Consider the following 16225-nt stretch of genomic DNA (forward strand, 5'->3'; position numbering starts at 1 on the left):
TGAATGATTGTTTACGCGCCTGATTCTGCCTACCACCGCTCATTCAGATACTTGTATGCTCAGTCAGATTATATGCAACGCAGGACACGCTAGATAATATCTAGTAATATCATCCACCATGTGTAGTTCACTAGTGATTATGATTAGTTGCTAGCTAGTTTAATGCTAGCTAGCAACTTACTGTTACTGCATCCGCGTAACAGGCAGTCTCCTGGTGGAGTGCAACGAGAGAGAGGCAGGTCGTTATTGCATTGGACTAGGTAACTGTAGGGTTGCAAGATTGGATCCCCCGAGCTGACAAGGTGAAAATCTGTCGTTCTGCCCCTGAATAAGGCAGTTAACCCACCGTTCCTAGGCCGTCATTGAAAATAAAAATGTGTTCTTAACTGACTTGCCTAGTTAAATAAAGGTATAAAAACCCAAAAACATTTGTATAAAAAAATATTTAAAAAAATTGGCAAATCGGTGTCCAAAAATACCGATTTCCGATTGTTATGAAAACTTGAAATCGGCCCTAATTAATTGGCCATTCCGATTAATCGGTCGACCTCTACTCCAGACATTCCAACAATGAGAGTTCTAGAACATGACTGAGTCAAAGGGAACACGCCACAGCGAATGTCTGCCGTGAGCAGTAGATAAACTGCTGTGTGTAGGTGAACGGTGGTGATTCAACACGTAGCCTTTAGGAAATAAAAATAAAATGGTGAGCGGATGTTCTATGGTCAGATTGGCAGTGTTCAGCGGGCGGCTGTCCTATGTTTCCTCTCCAAGGAACACACTACACACAACTGAGAAGACAGTTTCACCATCTACATTTTATTTTACATTGGTATTTAAATAAGTCTGTTTAATAATTAAAATGCAATCTATTTGTACAGTCCATTCACAGTCATATTACCTCAGCCCTAACTCAGAAAAAGAAGAACATCTCTGGAAAATGTCATATAAGCTCTCATTCAAGTAGTGGAAGAATTAGAATTGACATAGGACTAAAGTAGCACACACACACACACACACACACACACGAGGGTTGTTAGAGACTGTTATTATCCCATTTCCCCAAGGAGATGAGGGTTAAACGATAAGGACTATAATGAAGGGACCAAGCAGGCATAAAGTCACTCACAGGTACAACACAAAACATCAAATGAAGAGTAAAATCTTTCTTTTATATCGAGTTGAAGTTACCAGTGCAAAAAAAAAATAAACATCCATCTCAAGCCTTGTGATATCCTCCGTCATTTCACTTACAGACTTGTATTTCAGACAAGGGAAAAACCCCTGCTCAAAAAACAATTGTACAGACGAATGAAAAGGCTCTTTTAAAAAAAATCGTATTATAATTTCCATGGCATGACCAGTTACAGTAGTTCCTCAGGCCCGAGGAACATGTAATGTTCTGGTACTACCTCCTCTTGACTGCTGGGCGGCCACTAGCCTTGCTGCCACCTATAGCCTTGCTGCTGGAGCTCTTGGAGCCGGAGAACAGCTTGGTCATGAACTCAGACACGTCAGGTAGCTCAGGGTTGGGGTTCAGCATGTTCATTGACTGCTCCATTTCCTGGGAAGAGAGAGGAACGAATGAATACACATGATTAGTATCACACAGGTAAGACGTTCTTCACATTGATGGTGGATGAGGTAAGTTCCCCCTTACTGTCAAGTGCTAGGCTCTCTCTCATATAAATATATATATATATCGACGTAAGCAATACATGATTTGGGGCTCCCGAAAGTGGTGCAGCGGGCTCAGTACAAACCCTGGTTTGATTCCAGGCTGTATCACAACCGGCCGTGATTGGGCGGCGCACAATCGGCCCAGTGTTGTCCGGGTTTGGCCATCATTGTAAATAATAATTTGTTTTTAACTTTACTAGGGTAGGGGGCACTATTTTCACTTCCGGATGAAAAGCGTGCCCAAAGTAAACCGCCTGCTACTCAGGCCCAGAAGCTAGGATATGCATACAATTGGTCGATTTGGATGGAAAGCACTCTAAAGTTTCCAAAACTGTTCAAATAATGTCTGAGTATAACAGAACTGATTTGGCAGGCGAAAACCTGAGAAAACTACAAAAAAATACTTCCTGGATGGATTTTTCTATTGAATGCCATTACAGTATCCATTGACTTGGGACTCAAATTGCACTTCTTATGGCTTCCACTAGATGTCAACAGTCTTTAGAAATTGTTTCAGGCTTGTATTCTGAAAAATGAGGGAGTAAGACCACTCTGAATGAGTGGACCCTACAGTGTCCCAGAGATTTTTCATGGCGCACCTTTTATATTGACAACGTTATTGTCCGGTTGAAATATTATAGATTATTTAGGCTAAAAACAACCTGAGGATTGATTATGAACATCGTTTGAAATGTTTCTATGAAATTTACGGATACTATTTAGATTTTTCGTCTGCCTGTTGTGACTGTGTTTGAGCCTGTGGATTACTGAACAAAACGCGTGAACAAAACTTTTTATTTTATTTATATATAAACAGGGACTATATCAAACAAAACTAAAATGTATTGGGTAAATGGGAGTCTTTTGAGTGCAACCATATGAAGATCATCAAAGGTAAGTGATTCATTTTCTCTATTTCTGACTTGTGTAACTCCTCTACTTGGCTGGTAACTGTTTGTACTGATTTGTCTGCTGGGCGCTGTTCTCAGATAACCGCATGTTATGCTTTCGCCGTAAAGCCTTTTTTAAATCTGACACCGTGGTTGGATTAACAAGAAGTTAAATATTTAAACTGATGTATAACACTGTTTTATAATGAGTGTTTCTGTTTTTGAATTTGGCGCTCTGCAATTTCACTGGATGTTGGCCAGGTACCCTAGTGAGGTTAACTGACTTGCCAAGATACATTTTTTAAAATAAACCTCTTGTAAGGGGGAGAGAGGCTAGGAAATGTAACAAAGAAGGTATGTAACACGCCCATCAACTGAAATTCCATAGATCATTTGATTACTTGTGACATCAGAGGCTACCTATTTCACAACTACAGCCTAAAGAAAAATTAGGGTATTTACCTTCCTCATCTCAGGGTCGTTGGTATTGACAACTTTAGGTAGCAAGACGATAATCAGCAGAGGAAGGACCATCATCATGACCTGGGGAAACAGAGACATTCATTAATCAGCAGAGGAAGGACCAGCATCATGACCTGGGGAAACAGAGACATTCATTAATCAGCAGAGGAAGGACCAGCATCATGACCTGGGGAAACAGAGACATTCATTAATCAGCAGAGGAAGGACCAGCATCATGACCTGGGGAAACAGAGACATTCATTAATTAGCAGAGGAAGGACCAGCTTCTATTGTTTCTTTCTGTTACTCGCGAGGGGGCCTCTGTGTGTCTATTACTCACTAGTACATAACATCATGTAAATGACATGCAAAAAGGCCCTATTTAAATGTAACCTGTTAGGGTGGCATGGATACTGAAGGAGCGTTGTGGCACGTTTGGGTGCATGCATGGGACAGTAAAGCAATTGCAAAACAGTAATACTAGAACTACTAGCACAGTTGGACTCTCAACCAATCACAAAGTTGCACCTTCACTTTACTCAGCATTGGACGACAGAGCATGAACCTCCTACAGTACAAGCGCCAAGGAACACAGTCAACGCTGTCCTGTGTGTCATTCACAACTGATCATCTCACCATGGGATTCATGAGGAAGTCAGTCCACCCCCAGGTCTCTCTCTTCATGAAGTAGGTGTGTGGCCCAGAGGACCTCAGCTGGAGCGGGTACGGCTGCCGGATCACCTCAGACGTCTTGATGAAGTTCACCAGGCGGGCCCTGTAAAGTCAACCACAGCTTAGACATCAAGTTGTCTTCTTCCCTGCCATGTACACTAGCTATGAGCCTGGCAAAGAGGCTAGACATCAAGGGCCCTTCTCCCGGAAACAGAATAACACTAGACTCACACTGAGGCACGTTCACTGGGAAATCGTGGACAAAAGTATGTGGACAAAACATTGTGTTTTCAAACGAAACTGTTTTGTTTGCCTCCCTCAACAACCCTCACAACACTGCGAACTAGAGCTGACCCCAATTAGTCGACTGGTAGATCGTTAGGCTGTTGGTCATGCAGTAATGGGAGGCTTCTCAAAGTAATGTGCTCTTCACCTCAAACAACAAGCAAACAAAGTGTTTTTAAATCCAATGAGAATGACAATAGTTCCTCAATGTATTTGAAAAATCTTTCCAGCTCTCCCTCTCTTTCGATAACCACTCAGTGTGAAAGGGAAAAATACCATGCTCTGATCCAGTGGAAAAGTCATAAAATAGGCCTACCTGATTACTTCTTATCAGTGCTTGACTTGGACTGAAATAGGTTCCGGTACTCATTCTGGGTGCTGGTACTGTTTTATATTTAGGTGCAGGAGCACCACAATACATTTAGCTAATATTCTATAAAAGAGGAACAGGAGCTCAAGCAGTAGAACGTTTAAGGTGCCGGTACTCAGCTCTGGTGAGGTCCTGCCCAAGTCAAGCACTGCTTCTTATGCCTTGAGCAAATAGCCTACAGCTGTGTCTGTCCCAAACTCACTGGCACGGGAAACTCTGCTAGAACAAGAGTCAGGAGGAACTCAAGTTAAAAGTTGATACGTTTCAAATTCTTTGCAGACAAACCATGTGTAGCCAATGTGATTTACAAGATGTTTATTATTATATATTTTTTTAAATCTGGATATTTTCTACCTGCAGGCTGCAATGTTTTTATTTGTTGGCTTTATGTAGCCTATTTATACATAATTGGCAATATAAAAGTTACTTCTTAGGTTTGTATCTATTTCATTTAGACTTGGACAGAAAGCTGTTTAATAACCACATGACACTGATTTTGGAGATATGAAGAAATGATAAACCTTCACCAAAATGTGCATATGAAAACCATAACAGGCATGCAGATCAGTAGAAATGGTAAGATAAATTGCCATTCCACATGAGAAAGGTTGCCGACTGCTCATTTAACCTATTACCGGCAACTTCAGGAAAGTAATGGTAGAATCTGTGAAAGCCAGCAGGAGCGGGAGGTGAATAGTTGGGTCAGGATATGTTTTTTCCCCCCCTTCTGGTTATCTAGATCTCTGGCGCCCTCTTGAGGCATTGGTCTTATTTCATCAAACCATAAGTTTTAAGTGTCAGACAAGCTCAATGCATACAGTGGACTTTATTAAAATACATAGGGTGTGTCTATATATGGAAAAAGAATACACCCTTAAAAGTGTTGATCAATCGATTGGTCAAAAGAACAGACGACTTTCGGTTGACCAACACCCTGCACTAAACATCTACCAACTGCACCCATTTAGTACATGTAAAGACAAGATTAAATTGAGAATAGTCTGATGGGTGAGAATAGCATCACGTGTGAATGATGCTCAGCATGTGCAGTCCAAGGCATTTTTTTTGCAACTTTGCCAATTCATAATCGCATGCACCATTTAGCCCAGCCCATAGGCCTATATGTTTTGATAGGCACTTTAGAACCAGTGTTGCCAACCTACGCAAATTAAACAAGTGCTTCTTCCATTTGCTATTCGAGTGCAGGCTACGGATGACTTGTGTAAAGAGTTATTTATGATTTTCTTTTAATTAAAAAAACATCTATTGGTAGGGTATATGCTAAAACCCAGATTAAATGAAGATTAGTTTGATGGGTGAGAAGATGATCAAGTGCTTGTCAGATTAAATGAAGATTAGTTTGATGGGTGAGAAGATGATCAAGTGTTTGTCAGATTAAATGAAGATTAGTTTGATGGGTGAGAAGATGATCAAGTGCTTGTCAGATTAAATGAAGATTAGTTTGATGGGTGAGAAGATGATCAAGTGCTTGTCAGATTAAATGAAGATTAGTTTGATGGGTGAGAAGATGATCAAGTGCTTTTGTCAGATTGTGAATGAGAGACTGATGACATGGATGCAGCCAGGAACAAAAAAATAATAATATATATATAATCATTTGATTTGAATCATGCAGTTTTAGAATGAATTAAAAATCAAAACACATAGCCTAAGGTTTGAATCACAGCTAAAGTTGAATAAATAACTAAATTAAGCATATAGGACAACGTGTTTGAAATTATCACCGTTTTTTTTAAAGGTGACTCCAAATCCAGACCTCCATGGGTTGATAAATTTGATTTCCATTGATAATTTGTGTGTGATTTTGTTGTCAGCACATTCAACGATGTAAAGAAAAAAAGTATTTAATAAGAATATTTCATTCATTCAGATCTAGGATGTTATTTTAGTGTTCCCTTTATTTTTTTGAGCAGTATATATATAACATTCTATTGGTTGCAATAATTTTGTATAGTAATTTAAATAGAAAAATTTGAAGTTTTGAATCCGGCGTTGTTTTGCGTATCAATTCATAAACTATGTGCCATGGAATGGGTACATCAAAAATCTCTTCCCTCTTCCAATAATCAGCTCAAGAATAGGTGCATGTGCGCACTTCCTCTGAAATCATTTGGGACAAATATCCTCTATTTTATTCAGCAACGTACAATTGTATTCTTCATACTATCCAATGAGCCTCACAAGGCATGTAACCACCCCAGCCTAAGACCTCCACATCTGGCTTCTTCACCTTCGGGATCGTCTGAGACCATCCACCAGGACAGTTGATGAAACTGTAGGATTAAACAACTGAACAAGTTCTGCACAAACTGTCAGAAACCTTCTCAGTGATGCTCATCTGTGTGCTTGCAATCCTCACCAGGGTCTTGACCTGCCTGCAGTTCAGCAACGTAACTGACTTCAATGACCACTGGTACTCTGGAGAAATGTGCTGTTCACGGATGAATCCCGGTTTCAACTGGTGTGATGTGTGAAAGTGTGATGTTGTTGTGTGGGAGAGAAGTTTGCTGATGTCAGCATTGAGAACAGAGTGCCCAAACCCACTGGCTACAGGTTATCTACAAGTCTCTGCTAGGTAAAGCCCCGCCTTGTCTCAGCTCACTGGTTACTTCGCCACCATGGCCTATTTATTGTCTTAACTCCCTTTTCTTACCTCATTTGCTCTCACTGTATATAGACTTTTTGTTTTCTTTTGGTCAACTGTATTATTGACTGTGTTTTGTTTATTCCATGTGTAACTCTGTGTTGTTGTCTGTTTACACTGCTATGCTTTATCTTGACCAGGTCGCAGTTGCAAATGAGAACTTGTTCTCAACTAGCCTACCTGGTTAAATAACGGTGTTCTCAACTAGCCTACCTGGTTAAATAACGGTGTTCTCAACTAGCCTACCTGGTTAAATAACGGTGAAATAAAAAAACTAACTTTAAAAAAAAATGGTGGCAGTGGGGTTATGGTGGGCAGGCATAAGCTAAGGACAACTAACACAATTGCGTTTTATCGATGGTCATTTGAATGCACAGAGATAACATGACGAGATCCTGAGGCCCATTGTTGTGCCATTCATCTGCTGCCATCACCTCATGTTTCAGCATGATAATGCACGGCCCCATGTCTCAAGGGTCTGTACACAATTCCTGGAAGCTGAAAATGTCTCAGTTCTTCCATGGTCTGCAAACTCACCAGACATGTCACCAATTGAGCATGTTTGGAACACTCTGGATCGACGTGTACGACAGTGTTCCAGATTCTGCCAATATCCAGTAACTTCCCTGTCATTGAAGGAGTGGATCAACATCCCACAGCCCACAACCAACAGACTGATCAACTTCATGCAAAGGAGATATGTCACGCTGCTTAAGGCAAATGGTGGTCACACCGGATACTGACTGGTTTTCTGATCCATGCCCCTACATTAATAAAAAGGTTTCTGTGACCAACACATGCGTATCTGTATTCCCAGTCATGTGACATCCATAGATCAGGGCCTAATGTATTTAATTCAATTGACTGATTTCCTTATATGAACTGTAACTCGGTAAAATCTTTGAAATTGTTGCATGTTACCTTTATATTTTGGCTCAGTATATAAGCAAATCTTGTCTGCTAAATGAACTATAGTAGCCCACAGCCATACTGTATGGCATAGCCAGATCAGGGCCTGACATAAGGATGTCTTGGCATATGCTATTCTGTCCTTCTGAAATAAGCTACATTTTCTTAATATCATATCGATTCTTTAGACCTGCCTAAAATAAATAATGGATGTATTGTGATGTGCATGCTATATTAAATGGTTGCATTAGACCTTTAAAAATGTAGTTCTAAAAAGGTCCAAATCCGTGGCTTTTTAGGCTATGCTAAACTTGTTCATGTTAATTAACGGTCAATTACCAGAGACCAGCAGTTCTTTGAATGACAGTTACTGGCTGAGTAACTTTCAAGACTGTCACAGCCCTAACTGTACCTCATTTTCCCCTTAGAAGTGATGTCCACACGGACTGCTTCAAATTTGTATCCAGGTGAGATCACTTCCACAACGTAGGATCCCGAAGGAACATCATTAACGACAAAACTTCCATCAGTTCTGCAGAGAGACAGAGCAAAGGCATCAATAAACATCATACAGTAGCCAAGCTCAGTTTGATCTAGTATTATAATGAGCTAAATCGGTTCATAACAGGTGTTCGGGCCCTTGGTCAGAGTGAGATTTATCAAAGTGGGGGAGGATAAAAGAACAACAAATGGTGTAGAGCCTCTGTCAATGGCCAATGTGCATAAAGTCAAGATGGAAGAATTCAATGGCGAACACTGTATAATACGGCGAACTTAACAAAATTAGGCATTTGAAAGATGGAGGCCGCTCTCTTTATGCATGTCCGCTATTCTGAATAATTAGTTAACCAGCTAACTACGTTACCCAAAATGGAAACGCTAGACACTAAGCAGTGTCTCAATTAGCTCTCCATCTCAATCACCAGTCATTGGTTTAAACCACAGACTGCGATGATAACACCGATAAGGTTAGCTAGCTGTCAACTAAAAAATAGCCTAGCAGCAAACGAGGACAGCCACTAGCGTGAGAACAGGGCCCCGGTTAGCATTAGCCCTTAGCACAACAATCCTACCGCTGTAAATACTAGCTGTTTTTCGTCGTCCAATGCTAAAGTATTACCTCAAGAAGCCTATATACTCTTCTCCCTCTACCGTGACTCGGGCTGACGAAATCCAGTCTTGAGTTTTCACCCCTGGTACGATTGCCCGACCCTCGATTTTGAAACGATCTCCGTTTGGTTGAACAGAGCCACTCGTCGCGATAGGCCCCGATTCCATATCACTGAAACAGCACGCTAAAATAAACATAGCCTGTAGAAAAAGGCATACTTCTGATAGCCTAACATGCAGCCACATGTTTGCTTGCAGTAGTTCAATAACGGTACGTTTCCTATTCGTAAATAACTATAACAGATTCGCTGAAATCATGTATCTGATGAACAGGTGAATGTTTTTGCAACTGCTGTCTGTGTTGCCTCTGCTTTGGGGACATGCTGACGTCACTTACACACACACACAAAAAAAAAAACTTTATTGACACCCAAGACAATCCGCACGATCCCTGTGTAAACTGAGATCTGTCGATAGTAAAAACAGTTCATGTGTGGAACGAAAGTAAACAAATGATAATGGGCATTTACGAGCTACTTTGTTTTTCCTCAATTTCAAAGCCCTTGTCCCATTATCATATGTAGTTTAATGACAAACGTTTTGGGAATGGCAGTGACCGAGTTTAGCAAGATTCAGTGGTGAAAAAAGTACCCAATTCTCATACTTGAGTAAAAGTAAAGATACCGTAATTGAAAATGAATCAAGTAAATGTCACCCAGTAAAATACTTGAGTAAAAGTTTTAAAATATTTGGTTTTTAAATATACTTATCAAAAGTAAAATGTAATTGCTCAAATATACTTAAGTATCAAACGTTTAAATAATTTCTAATTCCTTATATTAAGCAAATCAGACGGCACGCTTGTCTTGTTTTTTTAAATTTACAGATAGCCAGGGGCACACTCCCAACACTCAGACATAATTTACAAACAAAGCATTTGTGTTTAGTCAGTCCGCCAGATCAGATGCAGTAGGGATGACCAGGGATTTTTCTCTTTAAGTGCGTGTATTAGACCATTTCTGTCCTGCTAAGCATTCAAAATATAACAAGTACTTTTGGGTGTGAGGGAAAACGTATTGAGTAAAAAGTACATTATTTTCTTTAGGAAAGTAAAAGTACAGATATCCCAAATAACTACATAAGTACTTTCAAATACTTCACACCACTGGCAAGATTCAGATGGACATCTTTCCTCATTTAGATCTTTCCACAAACAGAAGCTAAATGTTATAAAACAAGTGCAATGAGTCTTTCTTTTCCAAGCAATAGCTGTTATCAGAAAATATTGCAATTTGTTGTCAAATACTGTCTCATATCACCATGGGCATAACAGAATAATATCAAGTTATAGTGGCCACTATGTTTTGAGAAATAATTCATTCAAGACAGATTTTTGCTAATTTATTTTAAAGATTATTTTAATAGTCACTGTATTTACACTTACAGTCAAACATTCATGAACATGAAAAAAAACTACAACAGGAAAAGCTCTCATAACTTAAGACTGCAGTAGTTTCAAGTTCTTGATTCAGGACATGAGGGAAGAAATAAGAACTGAAACCAGGAAGGGGAATTCATTAAGTTATATCCATGATTCGTGCAGGTTTGCACACCGTGGTGAAGAGTGCTGTGGTGGTGCAACAGAGCTTGGCACTTCACAGAGCAGCCCAGACCCAGTCTCAGTGTGCATCCAAAATGGCGTCCTATTCCGTTCAAAAGTAGTGCACTATAGAGGAAATAGGGTGCCTTTTCGACCCAGTCTCAGGGAGGTCGATTGAAGTATTGCCCCTTCGCAAGACACCAATCTACTTCAATGTGAAGCAGTCATTCCTGGGGGGTTTTCAGAAAGAAAAAGGTTCCTTCCTCCATTGTAAGTGTCTCTCTAGTTGTGATTGACTGTGGGAGTTGCTCGGACTGAATTGCTCAGTTCATCAAACCACATAGAATAGAACAGGGTTCCTGTGTGTGTGGACCATGGTGTTGTCTTTAGCATCCAGGTAATGTTCAAACAGCTATATCCGGCAGTAGTGGTCGCTTCCTCAGTGCTACATTGATTGGTCAATGGAGTTGTGATAAGTAAGACCCAATGGCCTGGTGAGAGACAGAATTGAGAGATGAGACAAGTGAGAGAAGTCCATCTAGACTCCATCGCCTGAAATTAACAATGGAGGTGAGAAGTTTGACTTTGCAGGTGAAATGTTCAACTAATATATATATATATATATATATACACACACACACACCTCTGTTCACCTCAATCAATAACATTAAGTGTAGCAATGCCACCGTACCTTTGCCATCTCTCCTGTAGTTCCTGGAACTAAACTTAACTGGGGTCCCTCCACCCAGAAATCCTTCAGTTGCTGCTTCATGACCTGGAGGTTCCTGCAAACAGACAAAACAAATCAAATCAAATCAACAGGGGATATTCAAATGTTCCCCTTTCAGGCATCCATCTACACAAAATAGAGTATGTCAGTGTAAAGAGATATTACATTTCTTATTGAATGTGAAAATATATTTTTTTATTTTTTTTATTTTACCTTTATTTAACCAGGCAAGTCAGTTAAGAACACATTCTTATTTTCAATGACGGCCTGGGAACAGTGGGTTAACTGCCCTGTTCAGGGGCAGAACGACAGATTTGTACCTTGTCAGCTCAGGGGATTGAACTCGCAACCTTCCGGTTACTAGTCCAACGCTCTAACCACTAGGCTATGCTGCCGCCCCAACAATATAGTTGTTGCACAAGTATTCACCCTCTTTGTTTGGGTAAGCCTGTGACTTAACAAGTAACATAAGTTCTAGGGACTTAAATAGGGGTTGACATGATTTTTTAAATGACTACACCTTCCTCTGTCCCATATACATACATATGGTCCCTCAGTCAAGCACTGAATTTCAAGCACTGGATTTCAAGCACTGAATTTCAAGCACTGGATTTCAAGCACTGGATTTCAAGCACTGGATTTCAAGCACTGATTCAATTACAAATAACTTTTTTGGAAAGCCTCAAAGAAGGGCAGGGATTGGTAGATGGGTGTATAAACTAGCCAGACATCAAAAGATAGTCGTCTTTCTGAACTGAGCTGCAGGACAGGAAGGAAATTGCTCAGGGATGTCACCATGAGGCCATCGGTGATTTTAAAAACAGCTACAGAGTTCAATGGCTGTGAAGTGAGAAAACTGAGGATGGATAAACAACATTGTAGTAAATCCACAATATTTACCTAAAGTGAAAAGAAGAATACAAACATTCCAAAGCATGCTTCCTGTATGCAACAAGGCACTAAAGTACACTGCAACAAGAAAAATGCAGCAAAGGAACACACTTTTTGGCCTAAATGCAAAGCCTTTGTTTGGAGCAAATCTAACACGTCACTGAGTAACCGTCTCCTTATAATTCAAGCATGGTGGGGGCTGCATCACGCTATGGGTATGCTTGACATCGGCAAAGACCGGGAAGTTTTTAAGGATAAAAAGAAATGTGAAGGTGCTATGCAAAGGCAAAATCCTAGAGGAAAAACCTGCTTCAGTCTGCTGTCCACCAGACACCGGGATAGGAATTCACCGTTCAGCAGGACAATAACCTACAACACAAAGCCAAATCTACACTGGTGTTGCGTACTAAGAAGACAGTGAATGTTCCTGAGTTGCCACGTTACAGGTTTGACTAAAATCTGCTTGAAAATCTATGGCAAGACTTGAAAATTGGCTCATCAGTAAGCTAAGGCGCCTGGGACTAAACACCTCCTGTAACTGGATCCTGGAATTGGTAAAGAGTAGTCAACAACACATCTGCCACGCTGATCCTCAGCGCAACTTTCTTAAAAAGTTAAGAAATGCAAAAGGGTGAATACTTACGATAGGCACTGTATAAGCATAACCAATTACGCTTCTAATATTAAAAGGTAGAATAACCGATATGAAGTTACCAGGGCAACCAGTTGGGAAAACTTTCCTGCAAAACAAACAAACAAACAGACAACACGAAGCAAGAGGCTAATCTCCTCAGAGCAGCAGCTGTACTGCAGCTATTACATCGCAGACAGGAGAGTGACAAACACATAAATACCTGTCCTCTGAGCAGCTGTCCAGCAGGCTCTTGCCGTTTGTGGAGAGTTCTGGCCACCATTTCTTAACGACGGACTGAACCCAGTGTAAAACCACAATCAAGTGTCTGGAGAAGGAACAAAACAGAAAAACAGCAGAATTCAGGTTTCAGCAGGTGGACACAGCAGCAGTTGTTCAGTTCCACAGCTGATCTTACTCTTCATAGTCACTGGTGAGGATTGATTTGACTTGTGGCAGGAGGTCTACACAGCAGCCCAGTGATATGCACGGAGTTTCGTCTTGAAGGCTACAGGAGCAAAACAAGAGAGTGTCACAAATTGACTCGTCACAGCCGTACATGATGATGTTTAAATCAACTGGGACACTCACCTTTTGGTTATAACTGGTAGGCAGTCAAGAAGAACTCCTGTGTCTTCAATTCTATGGGACAAAGACAGACAGTGTTAATTGGACATTTAACGTGTTGATTAATCGTTATTTTTATTTTATAAAAGTCCTTCATACATGAAAATGTATCAAAAGTCAGTGTTCCTACCTGATCAAGTATGCCACTAGTTCGCAGGCGTTTCTTCGCCATAGTGTCAGAGCTACATTTAATCTGAGATTTCTTCCAAAAAGCACATGTGTCATTGCATCATGGTCCTTCGATAGCTGGTCAGGAAAGAGACCCATAGGGAGGGGCCGATACAGAACATGTCAATAAAATCCACTTCAACACTCAACGATCCAAGGAAAACAATGCAAGTGACACTTTTCTTCCCAATAAACAGAGTCTACAAATCTATCCCTTGTGCAAGGATTGGAAAGGTATGGGGGAATATGGTGACAATTCCAACCCTTTCAGATCTACACAAGTCTCTAAAGCGTAGGGGTAAGGGTTAGATGGTGGGAATGGACAGTATGAGGTGAAGTAGTAGTCCGTCCCAATAACTGCTCCCTACAGGTTTGCAAACATCAAAGGATCGGGGGCCTATGGGATGTGGTAGGGAGTGAATTGGGGCCGGCTGGTAGTCTCTCACCTCAGTGAAGTAATCACTGTACTTGTTTCCCGGCCCTGCCATCTTGGAGCCAGCCTCTGCAGCAGAGTTCACAGGGAACATGCAGTTGTCATTGTAGTGTATGGCCTGCACTTTCTCTGGGCACGTCAGTTCATTCTCCTTGTTGGCCATGTCACAGACAGCCCGACCTGCAGGGGGCACTCTGCGGCGTACGCCTGAGCTCACCACCACACTGTGACGCGACGACAACTTCCTCTTGTTGCACACAGACACTCGTTTGGCTTTGATGCGTGCACAACGACTCACTGGAAATCTAGTAAGGGGGGAGAAGGAGGAGTCCAGGTGAAGAAATGTAAGGATGCTGTATTGATACCTACACTGGTTGAGTAAGTAACCAGACACTGTGGCAGTGTTTGGAAAAATGTTTGGGAAAAGTCAGAAAAGTGTTTCCATGTCTGATTTTTCCCAGTGACTGAGCAGCTGTGACTGCAGTGCTAAGAAATGCAGCTTGTGCATTGGATCCACTTAGACCTGAAAAACTCACCTGTCTTTATCTATTTCTTCCTTATTTAAAAAATCCACCTAAAACAAAAGGATAGGAGATAAAAAAACTCCTAGTTTTCTTTAAAATGTTTGACTTAGGTTAGTAGACACTTCTTGGTTCATAGTCGTAACAATCACTATAAAATCGCATTTCTTGTGTGCATTAGATTTAACACTAGTGAAAACGCCTTCTCGTCAATGCTTACATCAATCTAATGTTTTAATTTAAAAGACAGGGATTGTGCAAGTGCACACAATTGGGATGCAATTGGGTACCGAGTTAAACACTTCCCCCCATTGAGATCCCCCTCACCTCCTTCATGTTCTTGTCAGCTGCATAGTGGTTGCTGTTGTGATGGAGAAATCCACGAGGTTTGCCCTGGTTGAGCTGGCGGAATTCTCTGCCTTGCCCATAATGACTTCCAGAGGCCATAGTAAGTCACTATTGGGGGGGGGGGGCAAAGAAAAACAAACTTAGTCAACACTGTAAACGGCATGCATTTAACACACACACACACACACACACCCAGCATGCCAAATTATAAAGGCAACCTCCTTAACCCAAAGTTGTCTGAACTGTCACGTCACTTTCTGAAACAACCTCGTTAAAGATGATGCACAAGAAACATCTGTCAAAGCAGGAGTTGCTATGACAATCAAATTCGGTTACTAGAATCAAATCAAATGTATTAATAAAGCCCTTCCTACATCAGCTGATATCTCAAAGTGTTGTACAGAAACCCAGCCTAAAACCCCAAACAGCAAGCAATGCAGGTGTAGAAGCACGAACTTGTTATTGTAGGAGTTCATGACCCGGTCACACTCACCTCTTTATAAAACAAGTTTATGTGATGACGGTCAGTGCTACTACTAGCTCTTATGACTCCACTATGTTTCAACTAATTACAGAGGAACAAGTTGGTCTAAATTCAAATGGAGGATTACATCCTGCTGTTGTTGTGCCTGTAACAGGTTTAGCTAGCTAGCATTGTAAACAAGTGTCTGACAACAATACGCTAACAACAACGAGGCGTTGGCTATGCTGGCCAGACAATCTACTTATCGAACTACTACTACAAGCAAACTAACTAGCTAGCTAAGTTAAAAAGCAGCTAACGTTGTCACATGATCTTAGCTAGCTACCTAACTAGCTAGTTAAAGTACACATTTGTTAACTAGCGTGAGTTACTAGTTAACCTTGCCAGCCCACAGTACGCGGCAGTGTGATCCGTCAACTAGCTAGTTAGTACTTTATCTCGCTTTCTGGAGCTACGAACTCAGTCCGATTAGCTGGACTCCAGATGAGTGAAACTAGCTAACGACGAGTCTGTTTGGATAGTTAAATGTCAAAATACTAATCTCATCGGACTGTCAATAAACGGCATCGTCCGTTAACTAGTGTAAAAACAATTAAAAAGCAGGGAAACTAAATTAAATAGCAGGGAAACTAAATGACAAACGTGCTAATGAGCCCCGTGACAGCGGCCTAGCGTTAGCTGGCTTGCCCCGTAAAGCGTTTACCTTTGGGTCAGGCTAACAGAGTTGCAGAGCTCAAAACGAAAAACAA

The 16225-nt window shown here is 41.0% G+C and overlaps 2 protein-coding genes across 4 annotated transcripts in view; both read right to left on the reverse strand.

Moving 5' to 3' along the window:
• Positions 1-798: 798 nt before the first annotated feature.
• Positions 799-9461, reverse strand: emc7b (ER membrane protein complex subunit 7b). The gene is made up of 5 exons (XM_031800734.1): positions 9054-9461; positions 8346-8465; positions 3669-3807; positions 3033-3113; positions 799-1564 (listed from the first exon to the last, which is right to left on the reverse strand). The coding sequence occupies exons 1-5, from the start codon at positions 9287-9289 to the stop codon at positions 1409-1411; spliced, it is 732 nt and encodes a 243-aa protein (XP_031656594.1). The 5' UTR covers positions 9290-9461; the 3' UTR covers positions 799-1408.
• Positions 9462-10429: 968 nt separating this feature from the next.
• Positions 10430-16225, reverse strand: part of LOC109866540 (KATNB1-like protein 1) — a 6214-nt gene continuing 418 nt past the window's right edge. For 2 of the 3 annotated variants that reach the window (XM_020455254.2, XM_020455255.2), the window contains exons 2-9: positions 14972-15100; positions 14137-14428; positions 13653-13768; positions 13487-13537; positions 13314-13403; positions 13119-13223; positions 11335-11428; positions 10430-11134 (exon numbers count right to left, since the gene is read on the reverse strand). In XM_020455254.2, coding sequence (XP_020310843.1) covers positions 11102-11134; positions 11335-11428; positions 13119-13223; positions 13314-13403; positions 13487-13537; positions 13653-13768; positions 14137-14286 — 639 coding nt within the window. In that variant the 5' untranslated portion in view covers positions 14287-14428; positions 14972-15100 and the 3' untranslated portion in view covers positions 10430-11101. Of the gene's footprint in view, positions 11135-11334; positions 11429-13118; positions 13224-13313; positions 13404-13486; positions 13538-13652; positions 13769-14136; positions 14429-14659; positions 14738-14971; positions 15101-16225 lie in introns of those variants that run through there. The other variant, XM_031800754.1, reaches the window with a different exon arrangement.

Source organism: Oncorhynchus kisutch, linkage group LG21 (genome assembly GCF_002021735.2).
Source record: "Oncorhynchus kisutch isolate 150728-3 linkage group LG21, Okis_V2, whole genome shotgun sequence".
Lineage (NCBI taxonomy): Eukaryota > Metazoa > Chordata > Actinopteri > Salmoniformes > Salmonidae > Oncorhynchus > Oncorhynchus kisutch.